This window comes from Abramis brama (genome assembly GCF_963993115.1).
Source record: "Abramis brama genome assembly, chromosome: 20".
NCBI classification, from domain to species: domain Eukaryota; kingdom Metazoa; phylum Chordata; class Actinopteri; order Cypriniformes; family Leuciscidae; genus Abramis; species Abramis brama.
This window is the reverse complement of record NC_139982.1, coordinates 16,150,360-16,171,763: the sequence shown is the minus strand read 5'-3', so window position 1 is coordinate 16,171,763 and position 21,404 is coordinate 16,150,360. Positions and strand designations below refer to the sequence as shown.

The 21,404-nt window shown below is 38.9% G+C and overlaps 2 protein-coding genes across 5 annotated transcripts; both read right to left on the bottom strand.

Annotated features, from left to right (window-relative positions):
• Window positions 1–142: 142 nt before the first annotated feature.
• Window positions 143–6,308, bottom strand: stoml1 (stomatin (EPB72)-like 1). 2 transcript variants are annotated; one of them, XM_084094104.1, is made up of 7 exons: window positions 6,000–6,308; window positions 5,412–5,518; window positions 5,183–5,332; window positions 4,889–5,092; window positions 4,590–4,806; window positions 3,236–3,418; window positions 143–590 (listed from the first exon to the last, which is right to left on the bottom strand). In XM_084094104.1, exons 1-7 carry the CDS (start codon window positions 6,172–6,174, stop codon window positions 391–393), a joined length of 1,236 nt encoding a protein of 411 aa, XP_083950230.1. In that variant the 5' UTR covers window positions 6,175–6,308; the 3' UTR covers window positions 143–390. The 2 variants fall into 2 exon arrangements, with proteins under 2 accessions (XP_083950230.1, XP_083950229.1); XM_084094103.1 differs by having other exon boundaries at window positions 3,236–3,424; window positions 6,000–6,306.
• Window positions 6,309–7,057: 749 nt separating this feature from the next.
• Window positions 7,058–20,911, bottom strand: nr2e3 (nuclear receptor subfamily 2, group E, member 3). 3 transcript variants are annotated; one of them, XM_084095148.1, is made up of 10 exons: window positions 20,735–20,897; window positions 20,421–20,477; window positions 10,330–10,741; window positions 9,873–10,023; window positions 9,657–9,760; window positions 9,295–9,567; window positions 8,436–8,617; window positions 7,988–8,228; window positions 7,784–7,889; window positions 7,058–7,635 (listed from the first exon to the last, which is right to left on the bottom strand). In XM_084095148.1, the coding sequence occupies exons 3-10, from the start codon at window positions 10,415–10,417 to the stop codon at window positions 7,503–7,505; spliced, it is 1,278 nt and encodes a 425-aa protein (XP_083951274.1). In that variant the 5' UTR covers window positions 10,418–10,741; window positions 20,421–20,477; window positions 20,735–20,897; the 3' UTR covers window positions 7,058–7,502. The 3 variants fall into 3 exon arrangements, with proteins under 3 accessions (XP_083951274.1, XP_083951276.1, XP_083951275.1); XM_084095150.1 differs by lacking the exon at window positions 20,421–20,477 and having other exon boundaries at window positions 20,735–20,911; XM_084095149.1 differs by lacking the exon at window positions 20,421–20,477 and having other exon boundaries at window positions 20,718–20,793.
• Window positions 20,912–21,404: the final 493 nt, after the last annotated feature.

Here is a 21,404-nt window from a genome sequence, read left to right as displayed (position 1 = left end):
CAAGACAATGAATCAGCCTATAAACACAAACCTCAAGGATGTTGCTAAGTGTGTGTGCAATAATCCAAGACTCACCGGATTAGTAGAATATACATTTATTAGAAAGTATATTTCTGTAATGTCAAGACAAGTCAGTCATAAATAGATTTTAAATCAAGAGTTTATTGGGTAAATACACACATTGAAATGGTTGGGTCACATAATACTCCACACTTTTATAAATAATTAAACAACAAAAACAACACTGACACACCAGGAAGTGAAAGTATATAATTAAAAATATAATTAAAGCCCTGAAGCTATTTAAACATTCACAGTGTAAACCTTAAATTATTTACAAAGGCCTTTGATCAATTGAAATAACTACGAACGAAAGCGTTATAAGTCATGTCATGTTGTCTTGAGGTGTTTGATGAGTGTCTCCAGCTTCATGGCCGTGTTCAGATCTCCCTGTACTCTCAGTCTGCCGCTGCTGTAGGCGGCGAACGGTCGCAGGACGCCCTGGAACATGGCCAGCAGATCCTGCTCGCTCATGCACAGGGAAACATCCGGCTCTCCCGGCAGGACGCCCGCGCCACACGCTCCACGTCCTGAACACAGACACGGTAAACCGCTGAGGCAGCATTCAGGGGATTTCACTACAATGCACAAATGGTCTAGAGACCATTCCCAAACGGGGCAGTACATAATCTTAATACATGGTTATCAATTGTCTCTGCATGTAATCATATACTTTGAATAGTAGAGTAGGGCACGGGATATTATGGATGATGTTGGTCTTAATTTGGGAATCGTGTTGGTGTAAGAACTTTTTTATACTGTGGATTAAAGCACAGTGTAAAAAATGCATTTCTTATGGGCAACCAGATATTCACCATTCAATAATCTGACATGTAGTAACACATCTTTATTTTAGCATTATAGTTTTATTAATAGTTTTTATTTTTAGTTTCATGTTTAGTAGTTTCGTTATGTGCTTTTATCCTTTTATTAGTTTTTTTTTAAATACTTTTTTATTTCAGTTATTATAATTTTACTGCTTGAACTTTTAATGCCAAGGCAACTTTTCTAATTTTAGTTTAGTTTAAGTTTTTCAACTAATATTTATACTTTACTTGATTTCAGCTGTATTTCAATTTACAGAAATGTTTTTTTTTAATACTTTTAGTTTTAGTTCTGACCTCTGACTTATTGTTTTTCCTCCCTCATTTTTAAAGGGGTCATATAATGGTACATGCACTTTTACAAGTTGATTGTACTGAAATGTGTGTTGGCAGTGCCTGTACACAACCATCATAAAATGATAAAAATCCATCCAGTGTTTTTTTTTTTTAATCTTCTTATATGTTTTCCCCCCATCTCAAATCAAGCCTCTCCCACGATTGTTGATTGACAGCAGCGTTTCAACACAGACCCGCCCTCGCTCGTGAGCGAGCTGTCAATCATAGTCCGTACGGAACGGCGCGGTCATTGTTGATACGCTGGAGCACTGTCTATGAGCAGAATGGCGTCTAAGCGATTGTGGTGTTCTGTTCTTGGGTGTAATAAGGAACACAGCAGTCATGATGTTCCTAAATCCGAACCGCTGAAGACGCAGTTTGTTTTCGAAGGGAATATTCCCCACGATCAACGTCAGTGCTTTCATGTTTGCGCGAATCATTTCACACACCAGACTGCTTTACAAATGAGGGTCAGTAACTTTATAAAACTGGTTTTGCTAAGAAGCTGCTCCTGAAAAAAGGATCGTTACCAACTATTCGTGTTCCTGCTGCACCTCCAGAATAACTGAAGTGAGTGTAACGTTTTATTAACCTTTATATTAATATTTATATTAATCTTTGCAAATCGCTAGCACGCTTCACGATGAATGCGGCTAAGGTTTACACTCAGGGTACATTACGCATGTTTTCTATGTACGACGTTCTCAATATAATTCATAATCCCATGTTTATAATGAACGACGTTATTGTGTTACGGTGTACACACAGAACAGAGGGGCGGGGTGAGCAAAGCTCATTATCATTTAAAGACACATGCACTTAAACGGCGTGCTGAAAACAGAGCTGTTTTTGACCAGTTAAAATTAGTGTTTTCTTACAATACTAATGAGAATTTTTAATTAAAGTATATTACAAACTTTTAATTTAGACCCTAAAGAATCATATTAGCTTGTACAAAAATGGCATTATATGACCCCTTTAATGACTAATAGCAGAGTCCCAGCAAACACAGAATGTCCCCCTAACGTTAGTATTTGGTTCCCGTTTGGTTATTGTGATATGGATCACAATATCTGGTCAAAACCTGGAAGTACTTTTATTTTATTATTATCCCTGAAAACTTTTGTACACCTTAGAAAGTTTGTCAATCAATCAGATTTAAGCATTCAACACCCCCATAGTATAATTACTTATAATTAATATAGATATGAGAGTAAATATAATTTTGGAAAGATTTGACGTCTAAATGAAAATAACACGATGTTAATTGAGAAGAAACAAAAGAAGCATGTCTTGCTAAAGTGTGCAATTCAGTGGTAAGAAATAAATGTACTGATATCCTACTTCAAGTAAAATAATTGTTTTTTCTTTTTTTTTAAATCTATATTTTAAAAACCATAGATTGTGCTGATGTCATTGTCTGCATACCCCTTGAAATCTAGTAAATCTTACATATTAATGGACAAATTGAATCTTATTTAATCTTCCATAAGATGGTTGATGTGCTCGGATTATATTTATAAATTAAGCAATAAATAAAAACAAGATATGTTTTTTTTTTAATACTGATTATAAGCATCCACATAATACTGTTTTATTTATGATTAAAGATGAAAGAATATGTAAGAATAAACATGATGAACTGAGGGTAGGGGACCGTTAGACTAACGTTAGGGTAACGTTAGAAAAATTGCTCTACAAACCAAAAACGAATGTTCTATTTCTGTAAAGAAAACTTTCCTGGTTAACCAAAAACAAACCTTAAAAAAATATTGGGAACCAAATATAAAATAAGCCATAGTAGAAAGGATTTCAGAGATGTTGCAAGCCATGCCCGAACCCAAATCACCCAAATGAGCTCCATCACTAAGCCATGGCTCCGTCCTGATATTGTTCCTAGGATCATGATACCAATAGCAGGCACCACACCAGGTGTAGGCAGTGAAATGGCATTGGTAAACAGGCTTTTTTTGGTTTATATAATAGCGTTCTCTCACACACAGTCTCAGTCTTACCTTGAGTCAGGTCCATATAATAGTTGTTGGTCTGTCCAGAGTCAGTGGTGATCTGAAAGTGGTAACAGGCTCCCACCTGATGAACCAGCTCCTCTGACAGCACTGACCGGACCACATCCATCAGTCCATCCACACTGCTGACACTCGCAGCTGAAACTGAACGCAGCTCGTCTGCGAAGCTCACTGTATCTGGAAGGAACCACAACATTTATTATGATGGCTTGAAAACATTTCATCATAGGTCAATTTACATTTAATATTAGTCTCTTATATTCTGTCTGTCAGTCTAGCAACAACTCACAACACCTTACCAACAGCCTAGCAACCAGTAAGAACACCTTGGTAACAGCCTGGCAACCACTCATAACACCTTACCAACAGCATTGCAACCAGTTAGAACCCTTTAGCAAACAGGCTATCAACTTCATTAAAACACAATAGCAACTGTTAAGGAGTCCTCAAAGTGTCTCAAAACATTCCCTAGCCATAGCCTAGACACACACGGCTTCTATAAGCTTCCACATAAAAAGTATTTAACTACATCAGCAGGGTTCTCACCAGCAGCTGTGGCTAGTGGTTTTCCAAAGATACAGCATTTTCACTGGTCACAATTTTGACATCGAAACCATGGGAAAAAACTGCCATATAGACATTAAAAATACTATCTCATAATTTGGCAGCGGGTATATTAGGCTGCTGTCACTTTAAGACCTGACGCACGGATCCATTTTACTGTTACACATGCGTTTTCTTTCTCAACTGTTTACATTCACTTAAAAAAATACAGTAACTGACTGTGTTTACGTGAATACTCGGCAAGACCGGCATTTTGACATTATTTTGTGTGTATTTGATTGTTTAAGCTCAAAAAGCAGCGAAAACAATTCAATTTAGTACTGAGAGGCGGCTGAGTAAATGTATGTGCAATATGCGCAATCCCTCAGCGACGATCAAACCCAGTAATATTCATCCGGAGCAAATGAAACGAGTGAGTGAGGGGAGGCGGGTTTGTGTGTAACTCGCTGTTGGAGAGATGAGAGAGCGAGAAAGTGCAGCTGGTCTCGTGTATCTATTCTGCAGAAAATTAGTATCGGAAGCGTTTCAGATATTTCATTATTGATGTGTATCGAAAAATCTATATTTTTGACAACACTACATTGCACTTAGGTTATTATTTCAGATGCCTTTTTAAAAGACTACAATTGAAAAACTCTAAATGTGAGTTAGCTTTCCTGTAGCTCAAACAGCCAAGATTCAGAGTAAGTCTTGACGTTTCTAACTTCAGAATCCAGCCATATCCTTTATTCTGATATTTTTTTAATCGCTCTGAATATGTGGAGGGCTCTAACATCACCTTGACTGCATTGAGACGCAGCCGTCTGGCTCTGGCTCAGGAAGTGCATTGCGAGCTGCTGTATGGGTCCGGTGAGACCTTCCAGCCCCGGGACAGAGGGGGGCATAATTAAGGGCCCCGAGTGACCCCCATCTGGTTCCCGGAGCACCCCCTCCAGGATCAGCTCCACACGGTCCACCTCCAGCCCCCATGGCTTCGTCATCTCATTCATGTCCATCTGCATCACACAAGCAAAAAAAGATTAATCTTGAAGAAAATAAGATCATGGAATTCAGAAAACAGAATGTTATATTCCTCACCCCGAGATGTTCCCCTAGTTTGATTCTCTCTGTCTGTATCTCCCTCAGGGTCTTTTTGCTCAAGTTCTGCATCATGGCGTTGTGTGCAGTGAGACGGGTGGAGGCGTTCAGATCCCGCACGGCCACCACTGACATCACCGGACTCCAGATCCGGAACTGGATATCCGCTCCAACTGACACCAGACCACCGTCTTTGGTGGTTACCTTTTGGCAGAAAAATTGTGGGAATGTCAAAATACTTGGTAGCCTATACAAAGATGAGTTTTAAAAAAAAGTACTGTTATTTCATCGCACCTTGCATGGTGGGACGTTAAAGGCTCTGGTCCGCAGGTCAACTTTCTGCCACTGATCAATCAAGGGCAGAACCAGAACCACTCCCGGACCTTTAGGAGGACGGATCCGACCCAGACGAAAAACAACTATCCTCTCATAGTTTGGTACAACCTAAAAATAATACTGTACATTTAATAAGTGCTTAATAAAGACTAAAGCTCTGATAATGATGTGCTTAGATAGAACTGACCTTTAGGACAAACCATCCAGATATAGGAAAAGTTATGAAAGTAACTAGGAAAACCAGGAACGTAACGATCAGGTTGCAAATCCAGGACAACAATCCTTGAGATTTATCTGAAATAAGAATTATATAGATATATAAGTTATATATAATATGTAATAATTATATTTAATCATACGAGCTGTCAAATCGATTAATCACATTTAACATAAGTTTGTAAATATATATATATATATAATATATTTACAAACATATGTATATGTTAGATGAGATTAATCGATTTGACAGCACACATACATACAGTATATTATATATTTACAAACTTTTATGTTAGATGCGATTAATCATGCTTAATTGATAACAGCACTAATAATAATTTGTTGTTATTGTATAGTAAATAAAAATATATACATATCAGCATAGTAAAGCTACATATTTAAATAATGGTGTGTGTGTGTGTATATATATATATATATATATATATATATATATATATATATATATATATATATATGTATGTATGCTACATTATGCAGTGTTACTATCAAAATAATATTGACTATTTGCACCGTAGTAACTGTAACGTAACCTTACCTGTGAAGTCGTTTTGAGAGACTTTAGGGACATAATCGAATGAATGTCCTCTCTGGTCATGATTGTGAGTAAATTGAGCATAAGATGAAAACAATCCAGGAGTGTCACTGTACAACTGATCTTTCTGCGACAGACACTGATACTCATAACCCGAAGACTTCCCGAACATTGTCATGCCGTGTCAGAATAGATCTCTCTCCCTCCGTGATGACTATGATTGTTTATTATTGTTAAAAAAGCTGCTTCCCATGGACAGTCAAAACAAGAAGCACTTCCGCGTTTTGCGACGTCGAACATGACGTCATTTGCTGAGGGGCAACGCAACAGCGCCCTCTATAGTAACGGAAGTGATGTGCATCATGTTTGGAAAGGTATGATCTTTTTTTATTATTCGTATGGAAAATTGCATTATTTTCAATATCAATTATAGTGTGTCCCATTTTTTCCTAACGAGCCTACTGCGTTTAAGATTATGGAAGGCAGTTTGACTGAATGAGCTGAAAAAATCCCTTCACGTTCTCATATTCAGAGACTTCAAGAGAAAGTTTGGTATTTTAATGAGACGTGGTATTACAAGAATATGGAAAGAGTTGTTTTCAGTCGCTGCATTCTTTTCCTCCTGGTTATTTTCTTGTGAATGCTTTTTGGTAGATTGATTACCATAACCACAGTTTCACTACAAATACCATGGTTAATGGTTATTCGTGGTCTGTGGTTGGTAGCCTACTAATTTGTTACTGTATTGATTTTACACTTTTAAATATCCTTAAAATGTTCGAGGGTCGACGTGTGAGATATCATCACATTGTACTCAGTTTTTGAAAATGCTTAATATTGCGTTCACAGAGTGAACCTTTCGCTGATCGTTTACAGTTTAAAGTCACTGCCATAAATCGCACAAAGCCAACCCCAAAAATAGGCAACACTCGGAGAACGATAGATAGATAGACAGACAGACAGACAGACAGATAGACAGATAGATAGATAGATAGATAGATAGATAGATAGATAGATAGATAGATAGATTCCAGGTTTCAAGAAATTAAAAAAATCAAGAAGATCATTAATACATTTTATTTATAAGTCCTACAAATATGAGACATATCTTCAAACTTTTACCAATTAACAATTTATTTCACACTTTAATTTCAAACTGATCATCGAACATATTCTAAATAATCTTGAATTATAATGGCCTTGGAAGGCAATTTGCATTATATACATAACCAGGGTGTGTCACATAATTAAGATGCATAGACTTATTAGCATTATTATGAGTATAAAAGCTACAGTAACACAGATAAAAAGAGACATAAAATAAGACATAATGAGAACAAATAAGCAACCTATGCAAAATAATAAATACATTTGTGTTTTTTTGTTGTTGTTGTTGCATTCAGGCAGATTCATTGGCGTAGGACTGTAACTAGCATGGCAGTAAAGCAAAGCACCTGAAGTCTAGAGGATTTTGTTCCTCTACAAACTGTCTTTCAGGAAGGCTCCTCAGTTTTTGAACATGTCACACAGCAGTTTCTCCATGGGCGTGTTCCCGATGGTTCTTTGGAAGAAAAGGTGCTCGATTCTTTCTGAACTCACAAAGTGAAGGGATGGAAGAAGAAGTAATAGTCTGCCAAACCTAAAGATAGAGAGATTCATAAAAATAATTTGTGTTAGTTGTGTCTTCTCTCAAAAATACTTTTTAACTTCTTTATGCAAATGTGTGTTTGTGTGTGTGTGTGTGTGTGTGTGTGTGTGTGTGTGTGTGTGTGTGTGTATTTGTTCACCTGGCGACTTGACTGGGGTAAAGTGTGTGGATATGTTGAGCTAGCAGCACTTGGGACTGATCTTGTAGATTCTCCACCTGTTCTGGGTCTTTAAGTCCTCGTGTTTCTGTTACAGAATGCATAGATTACTCACTCAGAACACCAACTTAGTTTTTGTTTGCTATCATTTATGCCCCCTTGTGGCAAGAAGAGGGAAAAACCTACCTGGTTTAAACAAAACAATTGCTTTCAAGCATGCAAACTCAGTTGGATCCACTTGCAGGGGCTTGAAGCGGCTAAACACTTCTTGAAGGACCCTCAGGTCGGAGGCGGAGGGGCTTCCCTTGCCCTGTCCTGGGGGTGAGAGGTCAGGTAGGGACAGCAGGGGGCAGTTGTCCAGAGGTAGTGACCACTGAATTGCACAAAGTAGAAACAGCTCACTCCATGCTTCCTCAAGTAGAATCACCTAAAATCACAAAAATGGTGGGTTAAAACTTGCAGTTATGGATGGTGAGAGATTGTTAGGGCGATTATTTAACAATATTTGTTATTTTGTTATTTAGGCAATGGCAGATAATTGTACCTGCCGATTAATATACGGTGTGTCTGAAAATAGCTTACTTTGTCGGCAAGAAACAGTAAGGTGAGAAACAATAGTGCACCTGACTCTCACCTGGTCTCTGAAAGGTAGATGGGAAAACACTGGCAAATTCTTGGCCCATTTAACAGACATGAAGAGTAGGCGGGCTGAAGTCTCATATACACTCTCAGGGCCGCGCGAGGGGTAGAGAGCACTGCCGTACTCCGGAGAACTCCTTTCGGGTTCATTACTGGTCACGTCAATGTTCTCATCCACTGTAAACACAGTTATATACAACATTTTAACTGATAAAATGTGGATAAAGAGTTAAAAGCCTGTTGAAAAGGTCAGCTTAGACCAACATAAACGTATAAACTTGCGCTACAGTATTTAGGGTTGGTCTAGCTGGTAGACCAGCATAGCCGTGTCCAAAACATAAGGCAGTACTGTCTCGCTACCTAGTCAGTCAATGACTTAACATGTATCATTTTGTATATTAAGGTACCTTGTACATTGTCAGAATTATTATTATTTATTTTTTTTACCTTTAGAGGTACAACAGTTTGTCACACTGGGGCAGTGTCCATAAAGGGACACCTTTGTACCTTATATACCCCTAAAAGTGGCATGTTAGTACCTTAGTACTAGTAATATGTACCCTTAAGTTACTACTATAAACCTTTTAGGGGCAAATAAGGTACAAAGTTGTCCCTTTAAGGGTGTTGCCTCAGTGACAAGCTGGCCCCTAAAGGTACCATTTTTGCACATTTTTCTGATAGTGTAAGAAGGATTCAAACTGGCTCCCAAAGCACCATAAAGTCATAAAGATCTAGAACAAATTCAAAGTTGGGTTTTACTTTGTTGCCATCCTATTTCCGAACTTTCGGACATGGTGCTCATTAGCAAAACATAGCTAGTGATCCTGGTTGACCAAGGTGGTCTCATTCCTTACCATCCTCTGGTTCTAGCTTGGCGCAGGTCTCGGCCGTCATCAGACTGGCCATGAAGCGATGTCCGTTCTTGGGGCTGTTGGAGTGGTGGATAGCATCTGTGGAGCTGATGCTGGAGCTGATGGAGGAGCCCAGCAGTGGGCGGTTGATCACAGAGCAGGTGGATGAGGAAGTGGGCTCCAAGGTGGTGGCGAGGTGCTCCTTATCTTTGTCCACATCCAGTGAGTCTAACCTGACTTGAGCGGTGCTGCGGGGCTGACGCTCATTCTGAACAGCTGACAGGAGATGGATGGAAAGGTTTAGAAAGCGGAGACAATAGAGGAATAAGTCGAAAAGAAGAGGATGCCTTTAAAAGTTGACTCACCATCCTTGTTCATGCCAGCTTGAAGGCATTTCTTTAAGCGACAAGCCTGGCACTGATTCCGATGGGCTTTGTCCACAGGACACATGCCTGTACCAGCTTGACATCTGTAAATTTCAATATCAGTTTCTTAGTTTATGTTATTGCACTGGTTTTAAAGAACATTCTACCTTCAATCTTCTCTGCTCCCAACTTTGAATATGTAAGGTGTTTTCTCACCTGTAGATGAGTCTGCGCCTCACACTGCGCTTGAAAAAGCCACTGCAACCATTGCAAGCATATATCCCGTAGTGTTTCCCACTGCTGGTGTCCGAACACACTTTACAAAGAAGTCCCGAGTTCAGGATCTTGCCAGGAGCGGGGCTTTTACCTGGGAAATCAAGAAAACAACTATTTGTTATTCCATTCCCAATCCAATCATTAGGAAAAAGTAATCACTAGACAGTGTTTTCTTGGTGTTTCAACTGCCAGTTCATACTTGTTGAGGTATAGGGCAAAGTGTCCAGATTCTGTCTACATAAACCTTGCTTTTAAGAATATAGTGTTTTAGGACTTTCGTTGAAATATTAAAACTGAAATTCAAGAATACCAAAAGTTTGAAAGTTTATTGATTGCAAGAGTCTTTGCCACTTGTTGCATGTCCACTTTAAACTAAATTGAAGAAGCAGTTACTCACCCTCTTGACTGTCATCTGAGTTGCTCCTGGAAGACTCTGATGGTGATACAAATTGTACCATCGACATTTCTGACATTGGATCCTCCATTCAATGTACTGTAGAAGTTCACACAAGCTGTTTCTGAAGTGTACCCTAAGAAGGATCTGGTTTTTGAGGTCAAAATATCTGTCCCAGGTGGAGTAATTGGAATCCTAGAGGGTCCTTAAAAAGATCGGTCCAGCCTTGAGACTGTTAGATGTTTCTTCAAGTTCCTTCAAGGACTCTATCCTGGTCCGTTCTTTACTCTGAGTATCTCTGTCCTGTAGAACTTCTTGTCTGTTGCTTTTGTAAAGTGCAGTGTGGTCTGTCACCTCCTCCTGGTGAGTCTAGCGATGCCGGACAGTGAGTGACTCTGAGGCTACCGTGGGCTCCCTAAAGGAAGACAAAGGGATTAGCAGCAAGCGCTGTGTAAGCAAGTGCCTATTTGTCATCCTCTTAATCTTTACTGTCCATCTAGGGGTGGATCAATCAGTCACACTCAGTATTAGCTCCATCCACAACAAGTGTGGATAGAAACGAATAAACAAAAGGATTGGGGTTGAGTCATAACTCTATAGCTCTCTTTCATGCTCTCATCTCTTCTCTTTTGAGGTTTTCCCTCAAAATTCATGAATGAAGACTTTGTTAGCATCACACCAAAACTTTCAGTGGTTAGCAATTGATTTTTTTTTTCAGTTTTAGGAATCAATATTGATTTCATGGGTCAACACCTGTTTTTGTTATGATCGGTGATCCAAATACACATTGACATTTTTAACTACACAGGGCTTGAGATATGAAGGAATGCTAATGTCTATCTGTACCTACAAATTTTGATGTGTAACTACAATCGCTCTTTCTTTCTTTTTAAAAAAATGAATCATATTTCTTATGTACAGTGCACAGGCTGTAGGGAGCATCTGCTAGGGGATTCTTCCCTAAAGTTTTATGGTATTTCATCATTGTTTAATCCTCAACTGTCCACCATTAACGATGAGGCAATGCTAATCTCTATTGGCTCGAGTTAGTCAAATCTGCTGGATTTAAATCTTGTTTTTACTCAAAAAAATGATGTCCAACAATGATTGACTGTGGCATGTTTGCCTATAAGGACACTGAAATTCAAATAACATTTTTATGATGTCATGATGTTTACAAAATGTTTGTTCAACATCAATATTTTAGGTTAACATTTACATGAATTTATTAAGGAAAGTATGTTTTTGGTGCTCACTTTTTTCCATTTTTTTTTTTTTTTTTACATTACATTTGAACTTTCTTAAATAGTCATGGTGTAACAATATTTCAAAACAAAATTTCAAATTTGTCCATTTCAAAAGATGAAATAAAAAATTAAATATTACTGTAGTATATATTATATGTTTCTATGCACACTTGAACTTTAATTTTTTTGTTCATATTTGTATTATTTATTTATTTATGCCGTTTTTTATTTAAAGTTTTTGCATACTTACAACATTGATATGAACTTATGATTTACTCAACTGATGTCAACTGTTATATTATCATGTTTAATTTACATAAACAATAAATAAATGTTAAACATTTTAAGAAAAATAAATGTAATAAGATGTTTTATGTATGTATTTTTTACTGTATAATGTACTATGTACATTGCACCTTTATATTTCTATTACTTTACATTTTTATACATATTTTACATTAAATATTATTATAAAATAAATACACACATGCATAATATTTTATTAAAATATTTAGTTTTACATGCTGTATAGCATAAAACTGCAGAAAACTGTCCATTCTCTCTTCATGAGTCATACAGTATTTACACTATGAACCAAATTGTCTTTTTATGACCAAACCGCTACTGTCAGATCAACAAATGTTAACTCTCTCTAACTTTCAGAGCACAAACACGCATCACCTCAGCAGAAGTCCTGTCTGCTCCTGTACCCCGCTAGCATCCGCTAGCACCCACTTCAAATCAGCTAAGCGGCTTAGCCTACCATAAAACGTGTTCTCTCAAGATAACAAAGACCTCAAATGAAAAGAGGGGGAGCAGGGAAAGAAAACAATTAGCCGCTTGTGAGGTTGTGGGAGCCGCGTGGGCCCCGACAACGACACCGGTGCCATATGGTGGCTGCTCTCTGGATCCAGCTCTGCCTAATTAGTGACCCCTGTGTGATTTACTGGTAATTAGAGGGCTGAAGTCAGTGATTTGCTTTTTTCTTTTGATTTGTGTATCTATCTTATTAAAGTCTTAAGCACTGCAAGGTCACACACAAAAGCCAGACAGCAGCACATGCCATCTTAAACCCATCTCCCCACCATGGCGAAGGGTCTGTCATTGGAGCCACAAGCACAACAGGTGGTCAAATTGCTCATAAACATGTAACCACAATCAAGTGACCTTTTAATTGCAAAAAACTTTGTTTTGTTTGAACCTACAGGACTGTTGACACAAAACAATAGATTTGAAGAAGTTTAACACGCCTTATCTTGACTCGGTTGATGTAACTCTTCTCTAATTGGTTTGTTTAAACTCAAAAGATGAATAAGCAGCAGACAGCGTGTAGTGTAGTCTGATGAGGAGATGATCTCTGTGAACCAAGAATCCTCCTTAATACTCCGTCGGCATTAAACTGGTGTCTTAGTCCCACTGACAGAGCCCTCTCTGTTGACCTAAACGACTGTGTAAAAAGATTACAGCTCCTCGATTAGGTTGGGGTCTTCTTGGGGAGCAGACGGAGCCATCTGAACTCTGAACTGGAGACTTTAAATTTGTTCTGTCTCACGAAGGCCTTGAAACATAGACCTAAGTGAACAACAATCTCACACCTTTTTGGGCATATGTGTAATTTGTGATTTACTGTCATATTTGGCGTCAATTAGGTGTGTTTAGCAGGTGTGGGTTGTTGCGATTACTGAGCGAAATAGTAACTGTGGAAGTGATTCAGCTGAATGAAATGACATGGTTGCCAAAATTACTAGACAATACTGTTTTTTGTGTGAATAAAGAATGTTTGGCGATGGATGGTAGCTCATAATAATATACACATATATAATACACTTTGCTGGAAGGTAGATTTCCAGGAACAGGATTGGGCACCCCTGGTTTAGGCAATAAGGCACTCATGGCCATACAATTTTTTTGTGAATCTAGTCACAACAAACAAAAATAAATAAATAAATATGATCAAATATAAAAATATTTTATTTGGGGTCTATTTAACTGAATAAAACAAATTGTCTGTATTATTATAACACTGACACAATATATTTTTCTTCCATTTGTTCAAATATAATTAAGTGAAAACTTTAATTTATTTGTTCGATCCTATATAAACATCATTCTTATTTAGGCTAATGATTGTTGGGAAGGAACAACCAATCAGATCAGTGGTTACTACAATACATCAGTCACTCTCAGTTGCTGATCAAGTCAAGTCAAGTCAAGTCGATGAGCCGATCGAGCGCACTACCGCATGGGTTCTTCCAACTTTTGCATGGTTGAAGTGGATATGTTTAAGTTGTGCGTCTATGATAAAATGTAAGTACTTAAATGAGTTTTTTCTATTGAATGTCTTATACAATGAATAATTAATAAGACAACATGAGTTTGTTAGACCGTGAAGTGGCCACTATCCTAGCATCTAGACTAAGATGTTCAGTTAATACAGTATGTAGGCTATACTGTATATTTAAAATATACTTGAGTTCAGCATAATAATGATCATTGATTGATGCTTCCTGTATGTATAAATGTATATGTTTGAATATTGTAGGCCTATAGATTCGTTCTGTAATAATTATATATCATTGTAAGCTGGATTGTATGATGAATCAGCAAAGATACAAAAGAATTTCATGTAATCATATAATGTTATCATATAAACATGTCATATAATGGACAGTCATCAGGATAAATGCAGGTTATTGTTAATAATGATGGAAGTGTTTGATACTGGCTAAATATTGTTAACAGTTTTAGACCACAAAAACATACACCTGTTTGTACAGTTACCTCACATATAATTTCACAAGATATTTCCAAGCAATGCCCCGTGGTCTGACTCTGCTGTTCATTTGTGCTGATTATTCATGCTGGACTTAATTAAAAACTGTTACTTCTGATTCCTGCCTTGTTCTGACAGACACATCAGTGCGAAGCACAGTGACCCTGAACCAGTGCAATAAGTAAACCAAATCTGGTCCTTCGAGCCGGATGATTGTGCTTACACTGGACCTGAATGAATGAATATCAGTCTCAAGGTGCATGACCTATACATTCAGTCCACCATCCAGCCTACTTGGAAGAATTTGAAGTTCAGTATCCAAATCTAAACTAGAGCTGCTGTGGCAGCAGACCAGTCACATGGGCGAGAAGATTACCAGCACAGTGATATAAGGATGGCACACTGGCACCGTTTCAGCCACCATATTACAGATGAGGGACCTGGCAGCCAAACACCTGATTTGTTAGATGCAAGAGTCCCAGAAATAGAGCCCTGGTGTCTCATAAAATATCAGTGGAGTGAAAGAGATGAGTATTCTCCACATTGGAGACCTCTTTCATACCTCGGGAATCTAGGGAAAGATTGCATGACCTTGAAAGAGAAAACAGCCAGCTAAATCAAGCACAGCAAACAATGAAGGAGGAAATCGGACAACTGGAGATCCAGAAAGGTATAGAGATACTAAAGAGAAACCAGCCAAGTTCAGCTTCTCCACTTCCAAAGCAACAGCCCTTAACACCTCCATTACCCTCACCTAGAAATGTCTACAGAGAATCAGAGAAATATGTTCCAAAACCAGCCCCTCGAGTCCGTCCAATACCAGCCCCATCCAGACTACCTCACAGAGTAAAGAACATATTAATGCTCACTTGATTACCCTAACCCTAACATGAGACTCACGTTTCTCCATCCCCAGCCCAGAGTCATTACCCAGACAGCTTTACTAATAACTTGTGTTCCTTCAAACACACTTGAACCCTTCAGAAACCAACAGGTCTCATGGCAGGTGAAGACGGAAACTCTTTTAACTTCTACTCCACAGCCAACCATACCTGATTTCATCCATCGAGACCCAAGTGAATTTTCCCGCTTTAGGTTAGCTTTGTGTAACTTGTTGCCAGAAGATGCAACTAAATTGTTCAAATATCAGGTGCTAGTTGATCACTTGAAATTAATGGAGGCACGCCTGATAGCAGACTCGTTCCTGAACTTACCCCATATTCAGACATCATGGTGGCGTTAACTGGGAGATATGGGCGTCCTCATCAACTGGCTCTAAACAAGACAGCAGCTGTTATAGACTCCCCAGATATTCAGCCTGGTGACACAGTGAGCTTTGAGTGCTTTGCTCTCCAAGTCCAAGAGAATAGAGGGCGAGGTTGAACTACGCTGTGGACTTCTCACTAAATTACCTCCAGAGCTATGCACAGCCTATAGAAGGAGCATCAGTGTACGCACTCATTGATTTGGCAAAGAGTCATGGTGTCAAGACCATGAGAGCTTTGGTGGAAACAAAGCCCAGAGAGACAGAGTCAGACACAAGCTGGACTTAAAGGGGTGGTTGATTATGATTTCACTTTCCTAACTTTAGTTAGTGTGTAATGTTGCTGTTTGAGCATAAACAACATTTGCAAAGTTACAACGCTCAAAGTTCAAAGCAAAGGGAGATATTTGCTTTTAAAGAATTCACTTTTTAAGGACTACAACAAACGGCTGGTAGGGACTACACGACATTCCTCCCAGGTTAGTGACATCACCAACCCTAAAATTTACATAAACCCCGCCCCCTGAACACAATTTATAGATTATCAAGACAGAATATGCTAATCAATGACTAGAAGATAACTACACATAAGCTACATAAATTCATCAACTAACCATTCAGAAATGTTGTCTACATGTTGTCACTTCTTCTTGAGTCTCTCCATCATTGTCTGAATTCGGTTTGAACATAAAAGGCTAAAAGTTTTTGAAATTTTCAGTGCACGTCTGTGTGAGGTAAAATGACACAAGCTGTTGAAGCTCCGCCCCCTGTGCAGGGAGCAGCAGCTCATTTGCATTTAAAGGAACCGACACAAAACGGTGCGTTTTTGCCCACCCTCAAAAATTGACAATTTTAACATGCTATATAAAAATATCTGTGGGGTATTTTGAGCTAAAACTTCACATGCACACTCTGGGGACATCAGAGACTTATTTTACATCTTGTGAAAAGGGCATTATACCACCCCTTTAAGCAGAGAACCCAGATTTAAACCCAAAGAAGCCCTGCCGCAAGTGTAATGACAAACATTTGCAGATCATACACAACGTCAAAGTTAAGACAGCAAATGAGGGCACATGTCTGGTGAGTTCAACCACAAAACCACTATACTTGGACAGAACGAGTCCTTTTGAAGGTGATTAGAGTAGTCCTGCAGCATACTGGTTAGAGTTTGGCCACCTATGCGATGCTTGATGATGGAGCACACCATCCTCTTGTCATCAACAGCCCAAATACTAGGACTCACAGGAAAGGCAGAGGTCTTAACCTTAAGAACCAACAGGCACGATCTTACTACACTCAAAGGTACATCAGTGTCTTTCAGAATTTCAACACCCTCTCAGCCATACAAGCTAAAAAATCCAGAATGCATTCACAGCTGAACCCTTAATGCTTGCAGAGTACATGTATCCTGTGGCAACCTTACAGCAGAAATACAGCCATTTGAAATACAGCCATTTGAAAGGCCTCCCACTCCAGCCCATTCATAAGGCTCATCCATTGCATCCTGAACAAGTTTGTTCTCAGATGATCCCATCCCGTTTTTCTTTCAGGTGGCTGCTGGCTAGTTCGCTCTATTTTTTTTTATTTTTTTATGTTCAACAAGACATCTTGCAGCCCCAACAGCTCTTTCATTGGCTGTACTCTTTAATGCAGAAGCAATCAACATGTGTGGCCAGTGCAGCAGATACTGGCCCATCCAAGCTTCTTTTCCAGTATGTTTGTTGCAGCCACAATATTAGGGAATATTGGGGGACTATATTATACATTAGGGAGTTTCATACTTTGCCTCTACATCCTCCAACTATTCTGCGATGTTCATAGCTGTATGTCTATCTTGTGGCATGGTAGTGAGGCAGAAAGACATCATCTTCCACTCATCTCCTACATAATGGCATGTAATGCCAAGGTAGGCTTCAGTGGCTACACCTGTCTCAGTATTGTTGATGTCACCCTTTACCTTTTGGAATGGCCTATCTCCTGATACTTTCTCTCCATCAATTTAGTAAAATGTGCTCTTGAGGGAAGTGTGTATCCTGGGTCAAGGACACTGATCATGCTTTTAAAACCTTGGTCTTCAACCATTGACATGTCAGTGACCAGCATTTTGAGGATGGCCTGAGTTACAACAACTCAATGATAGTGCGCTGTTTCTTTCTGAAAAAAAAATAAAAATAAATAATAATAATAATAATACAAACAGTATTTATGAATTACACTGCCTTGCCAAAAGTCGCTGCTTGGATTTAAATAGGCAAATGCTTAAGAGTCTATAATTAGATCATTATTACAGGGATTATGTTTCTAGCATGTCATATGTTTGCCAATGGACGGGCATATATATGAATAATGACTGTTTACTATTGTCTTTTAAGAGCTGCTTTACCATATAATTGAATTCTGTTTGCATCATTGAATCGATATTTTCCAGTTTATCACTGTATAGCTGCTTTAAAAAATGTGTATTTTATAAAGTGCTATATAAATAAAGGTGACTAGACATGAACGGTGACGTTATTTTTGTGTATGAAAAACAAAGCACTGGTAATTAAACTACGTTTAAATTAATATTTATATATTTATGCAATATTTATACCATTTTGTGGATGCACGCAAAGTTTGCAAGTTACAACCTTCTTCACAGAATTTAATATAAAATGCTCCCATGCCATAGTAGAGGACTTGGGTCGCACACATTTTTCCACTGTTACTTTGCCTGTCCGCCATTCTTCCGATGTGCATTTGTCGTGACGTGTGTATGCCAACTAGTCGATAAGGATTTTTATGATAGATTATTAATTATTTTATTGATTAGTTGTTGCAGCCCTAGAGCTGTGGTCGTCTCAAGTGACACCCAGGAATTAACTTGAAATGGCACTGTCAATTGGATACATTCGGTTACAAACCCCACCACGTAAAGCTAGAACAATGTACTCGTATCTATAGAGTATTGGCAACTCAGTATGATCCCCATGGCTTTATCCTTCTATTCACCACATGGTCTAAATTGTTTCTCCAGAGACTGTGGGATAAGCAGCGGGAATGGGATGACCCTAATTTGCCTGAGGGTCTCCTGAAATCCTGGAATAACTGGGAAAAAGAACTCCCTAACCTGGCCACTATTGCCCTGTCTCGTTGTCTTGTGACATCAAATACAGACCAGTCTAGGGTTACCAGACAGATCCAAATAGTCTGTAACGCTTCTGAGAAGACATATGGGTCCGTCACCAATCTACACATAGAAAATCCACAAGGCCAAGTCCGGCTTGCCTTCATTATGGCGAAATCCCAAGTTGCCCCTAAGTGACGGCAAACCATTCCCCGACTGGAATTATGTGCAGCTTTGAATGGTGCTCAGCTGGCCAAACCCCTTGAAACTGAAATCAGTAAAGTGGTCATGTGAACATATTCCACAACTGTCCTGGCATGGATAACTTCTGAATCCTGTAAATTCAAAATATTTGTTGGGATAAGGATAGCAGAGATTCAGGAACTGACTGAATGTACATGGACTTGCAAAGCAACCCAGCAGATGACCTTACCCGAGGTAGAACGCTTACAAAGCTATCAGTACCCAACATCATATTTACTCAGACCCAAACTGGAATGGCCAGTTACTCCTCTTATACAAACTCCTTTAGATAAAACTGAACAATGAAAGGGAATTTTCTGTGGCAGAAACTACTGCCCCTAATATTCCTGACCTGACCAACTATACTTCCTGGAGTGATCTCCTAGAAACAACAGTTCAAATCCATAAAACCAATTGAACAACCATTGGCAATGGATTACCAGGCCGCAGAAATGCTCCTCTTCCAGAAATCACAAATTGACAGTTTCCCTGAGGAGTATAGACTGCTCAAAGCTCAAAGCAAACCAGCACTCAACCAGTCGCCTGTTAACCTTGGCACCTGAATATAACGAGTCTTACCAGGTCATCCGAGTTGGTGGTCGTCCTCATCGTGCCGAAGGATTGGAGCCATCAGATATCCACCCTATAGTGCTAGATCCTCATCACACAGTCACCAAACTACCAATAAATGACTATGATAACAAGCTCTGCCACCCTGGACCAGAGAAAGTATTTGTTGAAATAAGGAGAAACTTTTGGGTACTAAGACAGGATCATTAAAAAGTAGTCATTACAAAGATGGCAGATCTGCCACCAGCCAGACTGGGACTTAAGAAACCACCTTTATAGAACTGGCATTGACTGTTTTGGACAATTTCAAATCAAACTTGGCAGATGCTGTGAGAAGAAAAGAGATATTCTTTAAGTGCCTTACCACAAGTGTTCACCTCGACCTGCTTGCCTCTATAGATACTGATTCTTTCCTAATGGCCCTGAGGAAGTTTGTAGCCCATCGTTATAGGCCTTGTACATTATTCTCAGACCAGGACACAAACTTTCATGCTGGGGAAAGAGACATTCAAGAGGCCTTTGCATCCCTCAGCCCTCAACTGCAACAGCATCTGGCCAAGCAGAAAATATCTTTCCACTTCAACCCACCAAATGCCTCACACAAAGAGAGATTCGCTCTGTAAAATTGCCCTTTGTATCACCATCGGCTCACAGACAGTAACTGAGGAGGTGCTCCTGAATGTACCTATTGAAGTGGAAGGGAACCTGAATAGTAAACCACTGGGGTACACATCTTCCAGTGTAGCTGACTTCAACCATGTTATGCCCAATTACCTGCTCATGGGGTGACCTGATATCCAGCTAAAGAGCTCATGGTGTGGCGGAAATAGAGGCAAAGCCAGGTGCTAGCTGATCAGTTTTGATCAAGCTTCATTCGCCACTACTTACCAACACTCCAAGCTTGTCACAGATGGCATACAGATGGGAGTGACATTTCCCCGGGAACTATTGCCATGCACAATAATGATGTGGAAAAAAAACAGGACAAGTGGTTTGGAAAATGGAAAACAAAACAAAGAATCCATGGCCCATACATAGGACAAGCAGTAAAATTAAATAAAATTAAATCTACGGTTTGGAAAAAGGATGACAAAATGTATGATTACACAAAAAGATGCAAAAAAAATGTCAGGGATTCTTTTTCTTTTTGCTTTTCACCTGCTGATCTAGAATTGTAGTGTTTACCTGACCTCTGTACCCACTTTGTTGTGTTTTGTTGGTTTGCTCGTATTTGTTTCCAGGCAGCGTGTTCAGCATGGGAGAATGAGAGCTGAAAACAGGGGTGTCAAAACATGTGAGTGCGAGTTTCCAGAACTAAAGCTCGGCGCATGACACATTCCTGTTGATGTCATGTGTGAGTGACACACCTGAGCGTGTGCTTCACAGCAGCTCAAAGCGACGCCGGTCACAACGGCTCGGCATTAGCTGTGTTTATGTAACTAGCAGGTGGCAATAACGCATAATGTTCCTAGTGGCTTTTTAGGACAAGACTTGCTTAGATGAGCAGAGCAGAGATTACCATAAAACAAAGAGATTAGATTGGCCTAAAAATAGACGGAATATTACACACTATGATTGATAAGGTCTACAGGTAACCCTTTAAGTTCAACGTTGGATCATTTCAGGTCAAGGCTATTTACTAGGATGCTGGTTAAGCATGTTTGATGTTCAAATGGTATTTCATAATCATCTTTAGTGCTCAAGTTCTGTATCTTTTATACAACTCATATGATGGTTCATATCAAAGTATGCACACACAAAAAATGGCCAAAAATGTTTTGTTCATATATTTAAAAATTTATGAATATATATTTCAATACATTTTATACAATAATTATAATTTATTTTATATAACAACTATATTTTATATAA

What these genes read in the sequence shown, in the direction of transcription:
- stoml1 (XM_084094103.1), bottom strand. Translation starts at nt 6,174, where the DNA reads ATGACAATGTTCGGGAAGTCTTCGGGTTATGAGTATCAGTGTCTGTCG. An exon ending in AACTAGGGGAACATCTCGGG is followed by an intron (nt 4,807 to 4,888) that starts GTGAGGAATATA and finishes TGTGTGATGCAG; the next exon opens with ATGGACATGAATGAGATGAC. An exon ending in TTATATGGACCTGACTCAAG is followed by an intron (nt 591 to 3,235) that starts GTAAGACTGAGA and finishes GTCTGTGTTCAG; the next exon opens with GACGTGGAGCGTGTGGCGCG.
- nr2e3 (XM_084095150.1), bottom strand. Translation starts at nt 10,417, where the DNA reads ATGGAGGATCCAATGTCAGAAATGTCGATGGTACAATTTGTATCACCA. An exon ending in ATCTACCTTTCAGAGACCAG is followed by an intron (nt 8,229 to 8,435) that starts GTGAGAGTCAGG and finishes TTGTGATTTTAG; the next exon opens with GTGATTCTACTTGAGGAAGC. An exon ending in TACCCCAGTCAAGTCGCCAG is followed by an intron (nt 7,636 to 7,783) that starts GTGAACAAATAC and finishes CTCTATCTTTAG; the next exon opens with GTTTGGCAGACTATTACTTC.